General features: G+C 47.4%; 1 protein-coding gene across 1 annotated transcript; it reads left to right on the top strand.

The window, feature by feature from the left end:
- Positions 1 to 269: 269 nt before the first annotated feature.
- On the top strand, positions 270 to 7,556 carry LOC104538488 (ena/VASP-like protein; the record flags this gene model as incomplete). The annotated part of the gene is made up of 4 exons (XM_010181709.1): positions 270 to 333; positions 3,575 to 3,636; positions 4,796 to 5,617; positions 7,505 to 7,556. Coding segments are annotated over 4 exons (1,000 nt in total), but the record flags the coding sequence as incomplete, so codon positions are not given.
- Between the last annotated feature and the right edge of the window lie 29 nt (positions 7,557 to 7,585).

The raw sequence follows: 7,585 nt of genomic DNA, 5'->3' as shown, positions 1-7,585 counted from the left end.
CTGCTGAAAATGCCATGTCAGTCTGTTTCCTTAAATGTCCCAGAACAGAGATTAAATGGTCAGAGTAGAGAGATATGTGACTTACATGTGTAGCTGGGTTTTGTTGGTGAGTGCCAAGTGAATTCTCAGCTTGATGTGGATCCTGCAGAAGCAGGAAATAATAGGAAAAAGATAGGTTTATTCTCTCATAGAAACATGGAGAAGCACTGTTTTTAAAAAAGTCAGCTACATGGGCTTTCTTGATAGCATTTTCTTGTTTTTTTCTGTAGGTCCAGCTGCCCAGCGCCAGGTCCAGAATGGGCCATCTCCAGATGAGATGGAAGCACAGAGGAGGTAGGTGGAGTGGATCAGTGATGGCAGAGTCCTCGTTTGTAACTCAGATGAACGTGCAGCCCTTGCTCACCAACGAGCACTGGTTTTTTACTTGTTTTAAGCTGATTCTGGGTTTTCTGTAATTATTGCTAACGATTCTGTAGTGACTTTTTAAAGGGTGAACTGCAGCCCTAGGTAAACTCTTTGCTCACGGGCAAGCGTGAGGCATGCTGATGTTCAGAGTTAAAGACAAAAACAGATTTAAAAGCAGTGTTTGGAGTGTGTGTTTCTCAAGCACACGAAGAAAGCCGAACCCTCCCTGTGGTGGATGATGGGCTGGCAGCTGGCGGCCTTATTGCCCAGGGAGCGACACTCAAGGATAGTGTAGGCCCGATTTGTCTACGGCGTACGCTGAGCCTTTTAGGAATGTTTTGCTCTTAAAAACCATAAGAAATGAAAGTGTGAAGTCATACCCTTCACCTTTACACCCATGGCCTTTTCTCTGGCTGCTAGGAGTGGCTCCTTGACATGAAAGGGAAGGTGGGCAGGAGCATCCGGCCTTATGTGCCCATCTCCATAAGCAAATTACAAGGCCCATCTCATTTCAGCCTTGCTGATTCAGCCAAAATCCCTGTGGCAGCAGCAGAAATACCTGTAGCAGCAGTATCTTCAGCTCCCTTCGCTAAAAGATACCTGTCCCACACAAAACCACCTATAGGTCAGTCAAGACAAGGCCCTTACACAGGATTCTCTCTTCCCCTTTCCAAAATCTGTAAGGGAAACTGATTTCCTGCGCCTTTATGAATAACTCTGAATGGCCTGAGATTTACTGGAGATTTAGATATGACTATTAAATGGGTCAGCTGGTGATATTTCACTCGAGATTTGTAAGATGTACTTTGGGATAGCAGAGCTGTCCTAAAGGCCAGAGGAGAGTCCCTGCTCACCCAGAGGCAGAGGATGCCGCCTGTCCCCGTGTGAGGCTGAAACGCCTGATCCAGCTCTTCATTTAACCAGCAAAAATCACAAATTCTTCAGGCCTCAAATTTAGGTGTCTAATCTGTACATTTAAAGTGCGAGCAGCTTAACTGCATCTGAAAAAAAAAATATTTCATTTATTGTTTTTCATTTAGAGACAGTAAAAGCCCTTTGGGTAGGTATTATTCAATTGCTAGAGGGCACACGGGTCTGAGAAAGCTTCTTTTGCTCCACTGGACTGGAATAAGCTATGCCAGTAGATGCACTTAGATATTACTGCATCTGCACTAGAGGATTTTCAGCTTTAATTATGCTGATGCGTTCTTTAAGCATAGAGCAGACCTAATTTTAGGCCTGGCTTTTTTTGGACATCTTATAAGCAGGCAAAGAAATGAAGTTATGGCAACTACCCTGCAAATTTGTCTGTTTAAAGGTTTTTTTAGAGACCTTTGCACAAATGTTAAAAGAATATATTTTTAAGTCAGAGAGTAACTTGTTCCCTCTTGTACTTTACTCCTTAAGCAGCCTTGTGCCAATCTCGGCCTTTATTTAGTTCCACTGGAATAAATTTGACTTCCTAAGAGTGTAAGAACTTCTCCTTTTAGCACGTGTGGGAGGGTGGTTTTGGCACTGCTTCTGCCCAAGGGCAGACAGGGCTGGCATGAACCCAAATCACTTCAAATGGCAGTGGCTGAGCCTTGTTTTGGGGAGCACCCCACTCCCGTATCTGCTTCACTGCAGCTCTAATGACTTGGAGGCCCATATTTCTTTCCTGCTCTATCACACTTCTTTATCTGGTCTATCAGATTTCTATTTATTTGGTTTAAGGTGCCATAGCTTGAATGAAACCAGTTGAATCAGCCAACTCAGGCTGTTCCTCAAAACTGCTTCCCCTCTGCACATACAGTCATTTTCCCAGCTCCTGTAATGGTTTTCCAGAAATTGCCTGTGTTGGATGGATTGCACGCCCTGAACATAAAACCAGTTTAGGATTGATCCCTGCACAGCAAATAATTACAACTGTGGATTTTCTATTGAATTAGAATTGAAATGTGGGAAATCTGTTTTGCAAATGAAGACATTCCTTTTTCCTTATATAATGTAACTTTATTTTTCTGCACTTTTTTTCTCCCTAAAAATTCTATTATTTGTATGTCAGAAGATGGAATTATTTAAAATTGCAGACTCAGGAAAGTGCAAGTAAAAATGTAACAGGGAGAGCTCTCTAAAATATCACATAAGGAGTCAAAATTCAAGCGTGGCCTAGAGTTAAGCTTTTGTTTTACCATGAAGTAGAATTGTTAGAGGAAACTGCATACAGTTAAGACTGGCCCAAACATATGTGGAACAAATTCAAGGCAAACTTGGCCTAAAACCATGGAAGAAAATGATAATAAACCTTATTACCAAGTACTATAGTAAGGTCATTTCAGAGCTGTGTTTTAATGCTGTTGAAATCTTCAGTCCATATCCATGTGCAAGGTAAAAGCCTGGAAATAGTCTGTATTTTAGCTCTCGATCTTTTTTTAACAAGAGAGATGCCAGGGAGGGTTTGTGGCCGGGGTGACAGTGCCAGTGCTTCCTGCAGGAGCCTGACAGCGTGTGAGAGAAGTCCTCTGCTGCCGGAGCCTGGGAACTGCACAGCCCGGGAAACGGAGCCGGGAAAGGCTTTGTGGTGCGTTTCCCTGCGGGACACCAGACCTGGCCAGGAGCAAAGGTGCCAAAAAAGCAGCAGTGCAGTGTTGTAATCTCCATTTGAGGAGGAAACACGGTGATCGTGGTCTCCATGGCCAGGTTGTGCAGCTGGACAAAGCAGGTTGTGTGTGGTCAGCATCTAAACACAGATCAAGCTTCCTTAAATGATCATTCTAACTACAAGTCCTCCCGATCTGTAGAAGACTCGTGTATCAGGATTTTGTGAGGGACTCCTCACACTATGCGAGCCATACAGCTTGAGCACCTATATGTAAAAGATAGATATAGGTCTAGATATAGATGATATAGGTGCTATAATAATGGACACCATTTTATATTTAGATATAGGTATAGATAATATAGATTATATAGATACAGATATAGATGATATAGATATAGATATATAGATATGTAGATATAGATATATAGATATTTAGATATAGAGATAGAGATAGATACATAGATATAGATATGGATATAGATATAGATACATAGATATAGATATATAGATAAATAAATATGTAAAGCTTTTACTCAAAATTATAAAGAATACAACATGACCAAGGGTTTTTTTTCATTGCTGTTTTAGACAAGTGATGGAGCAGCAGCAACAGCGCCAGGAGTCTCTGGAAAGAAGAACCTCCACCACAGGCACGTATCAAAGCGAGCAGATGTAGCCTCTCCCTGCTTGTCTCCTGTAGCTGTAGTTGGGTTTTGCGTGGTGCTGTACAAGAGCTAGGCTGCTAGAAGTGGTTGTAATTATGATTTTAAAGCATTTTCAGCTGAAGACACGCGTTGGGGTGTGGTGGTGGTGGTGTTTCGCAGTGGCTCAAGTCCAGGGTATGCAGGTGGAGCTAGGCAGGTTTTGCTCTTGGCAAAACTTGCACAGCTGAGGGGGATTTTAGGTGTACCAAGGGGTCTGGCAATAGCCACACACAAATAGAGCAGGTAGCAGAGCCACCACCAGAGTGGCTCCGTGTTTCCAGGGGACATCAGCACGAAGGGGTGGACCAGGTCTGGCGCTCCCCATCGCTCTGCGGCACAAAGCAAACTGGAAAATATAGCTCTGGACGCTCATCAGTGGGGATTTTGTGGTCAGGAAGTGAGGAGTCTTCTGTGAGCTTAATGGAAAAAAATATATATATTTAATGAGCTGACGAAAATCTTCTATAGCATATTAAGTTGCACTAAGCTGAGAGATGACAGGAATAGCTTATAACTGCAAAGTATGGCTTTGCCTCCCGGAAAGAAGGCAGAGTGAGCAAGCCAAGATGGGCATCTTGTGTTTGGGCTTTTGTCTGGGGGAAGTTTCTTCAGTTAATCTGGCCACATAAGTGAAATGTTTTTCCTCAGCTGTTGCAGCTTTCTGTTTTTTGACTCGAAACCAGCTCAGACATACACAAATATCCTTAGTGAGCCACCAAAGTTGGTGGACTCTGTTTCGGCAGAGGTTACTGCGTGCTGCTCCGCATAGGGAACACAGCCAAAATCCTGCCTTGGCATCTGCAAGGGGTGAGATGTGGCTCCCGGGGGCTCTGGCTGTCCCCTCCCTGGCTACGAGGTGGCCACCGCTGTGGCCATGTCCCGTGCAGCTGCTCCTGGTGCAAGGGTGATGCTCGTGATCGTGCCTCAGGTTCATATGGGCCTTGGAGCCCCCAAACCGGTGCCTGCACCATCTCCTCATTGCTTGGTTTGAGTTTCTGTTTGCGTTGACTTCACGGTTCCTTTTTCTCTGTTCCGCTTCACCCTGGTTTCGTTCCTCGCCGTGTACCCATCTTACTCTTTTCATTTGTCTTTTCTGTCCTTTTAGTTTCCACCCTTCCGATAAGCGTCTGCTTTCCCCTCTCCCAGTCCCCATCTCCTCCTCCTGCCTGCACTCACTGCAGCGCTCCCGTGCCCCCACCACCCCATACCAGTGCCATCTCTTCGCCCCCCGCTGCTCCCAGTCCATCCCTGTGGAGAACCAGAGACCCCCCCCAGCTCCTGCACAGGCACTCGGCCTCCGAGCTGCCCACGGCCCCAGGTTCCCCCCTTCCAGCCTGCCCAAACCTCAGGACTGCCATGCCAGGCATCAGGCGAACCTCGCTGTCTCCTCCACCTCCCCACCCGTCCCACTTTGCCTTCGCCTCTCGCCAGCCTCTCAGGCGCTCTTCTGTCTCCTGCTCTCCCCGGTCTGCTGCTTGCCCCGCCGCCAACGCAGCACCTCCGCAGAGGGGGGATGTCCTGCAGCCACGGGCTCCCACCGTCCTGCCCGTGATTCCTGACAGGGCCAAGGGACCCTCAGACAAAGCAGGCCAGGAGGCTTTGACAAACACAGCTCTGAATGGCCATGCTGAAGAACAAATCGCTTCAGGCCCCTCTGGGACCCAGGCAAAAAACGTGGACGGCTCCTTCTTTCCACACCTCGGAGCTGCGCCCTCCTCCCCGCTGCCCACCATCGCCAGCCCCCCAGGCTCCTCCTTTGGCCAGGCTCCCTCCCCGTCCCCCCACCCCTCGTGTCGTCCCCCACAGCAGTGGTGTCAGCCCGCGTCACCCTCTCTTCCATTGCCTCCCCCTTACGCTGCTGTGTCTGAGGTGACTTTGCCCAGGAGGACCCCTCCTTACATGACTTCACCAGCCATTGCCCACTTGAGTAAGTACTGATTTTCCATCAGTTGCCACCCGTAGAAAGCTGTAGTTTTCAGACCTGTGGCTGCTAGAAAAAGGAGCTGAGGCACCCAAGGCTACTCCTGCTGTACAGGATTTCGGAAACCAAGGTGGAAAAGTACAGTAGAAGCAAGGCAAAAAAAACAAGAATCACAGGAGCAGGGCCCTGTAGCTGGGTTGTTGCAATGCAGCTTCTTCCTGTATGAGCCCAGGAGGAGATTTTTGTCATTCAGCAGAGATGAGCTGCATTTGGCAGCAGTCTTCATACAAAATCTACATTCAGCTGATCCAGACGTAGCAGATGGGCTCTTCTGAAGCTGGAGGCCAGGTCTGTGGTAGACTTCTTGTCTGTGTAGCAATATTGGTAGAGGTTGTGATTTTGAATCTTCTTCTTAAGTGGCATTTCTGTTACCAGCGAAAGATACAACATAGATTTCGTTATCGTTACCCAAAATCTCCTGTGCTTCTGTAGTTTATTCCATTCCAGACACTCTCCTCCTGGTATGAACTGCATTTGTAGTCGAGAGCTTGTCACTACAGCTATTCCAGCAAACCTTTTTCATTGCGGGCGGATCAAAAGCTCGGGTCTGCCACTTTGCATATGGTCTTGATTTCTAGCGCTCGTCTAAAGCCTGCGGAGTCAGAACAGTTACGAGTGGAGCCTATTTGCAATTCCGATCGTGCGTTTTGTGACTGGGATCCGTTCCTGTTTATAACCCCATATAATGCTTCAGTGATGTGCCTCGAAAAGGAAGAAAACCGAGCCATTTCCTTTCACTTTTCTGCTAAAAATATTACCACAACCACTGGAGGCTCAGCCCTTCAGCTGACGCAAATCCTTGAAATCCACTTAGTTCAATAAAGTTATTTTAAACTCACATCAGTCCATTATTTCGACTCGGTTCGATTCTGGCCTCAGGCCGGCTTCTAATTAGCTGGGTGTAGTTTTGCAATTACAATTAACCCACAATGAATTACTCGCTATTATGTTCAGGAACCAAAGAGGGCTTGAAACGTTTCAAGTGTTTCTAATCGCACGTATGGTTCGTTTCAAGAACGGGATTGGGAGTGTGAAATGATGGCAGAAGTAACCACAGAAATGAGGCAGGTTTGTAAGAAAACCCAGATAAGGAGAAAACCAGGCTGCCGATGTTAAATACAGTTTCCAAATGTTCCTCAGTCAAAACCTGCCTGTCTTTCAGAATAACGCTGAAGAACTGAGCCTGTGATTATATAGCAGAAGCAGCTTGTTCAGGGAGGATGTCACGTGGGGAAATGGCCTTGGGGAGGTGGATTCATTCAAGTGACCCGTTACAGACACTGCAGCAGAGTCACCCACCACTGCTCCCTCCACCAGGCTGCTCCTTCGAGGAGCTTTGCTGAGCCTCAGGTGCTTGGAGCTGGGTTGTCCCTCTGTTACTTTGCAAAACCACCTGAGGGCACACGGTTTTTGTTCAGCAGAAAGGAGGACGTGTTTCTGTAGCCCACGATCCTGGTGAAAAGCTGATGTTGAGTCCACAGAGTTGGCTGATGTAGTTTCATCCCCACGTAGAAAGCTAAGAGAGGAGCAGCAGAAGGTGCCACCCATCAGTTGGGAAGCGCCATCTGTGTTTTGAGTTCAGCACAGAATGAAACACAGGTAGAAGACAAAGGAAAAGGCAGATTTATCAGTGACAGGGTCTCACAGGACACAACTGTAGCTGGTTGACCATTGCTGCATCCACCATCTCCCATTCTCCTGCGTGCTTGGTGCTTCCTTGCGTTGCTCACTCCTCATGCGGTCAGCTCCTGGCCTTGGGAGCGGGACCGTGACCGTGTGAATGGGCTGGAGGAGACCGCGCTTCACATCTAATCCGGATTCTCTGCATTTCAGGCCCAACGCTTCCACCTGGCCATCCCAGTGGCGCTGCTGTGATCCCTGCTTCGTCCGGGGGGCCCCCACCTCCGCCACCCC

Source organism: Mesitornis unicolor, unplaced genomic scaffold (genome assembly GCF_000695765.1).
Source record: "Mesitornis unicolor isolate BGI_N332 unplaced genomic scaffold, ASM69576v1 scaffold34903, whole genome shotgun sequence".
Classification (NCBI taxonomy): Eukaryota; Metazoa; Chordata; class Aves; order Mesitornithiformes; family Mesitornithidae; genus Mesitornis; species Mesitornis unicolor.
The sequence above is the reverse complement of the archived record's forward strand: the minus strand, read 5'-3'. Positions and strand labels throughout refer to the sequence as shown.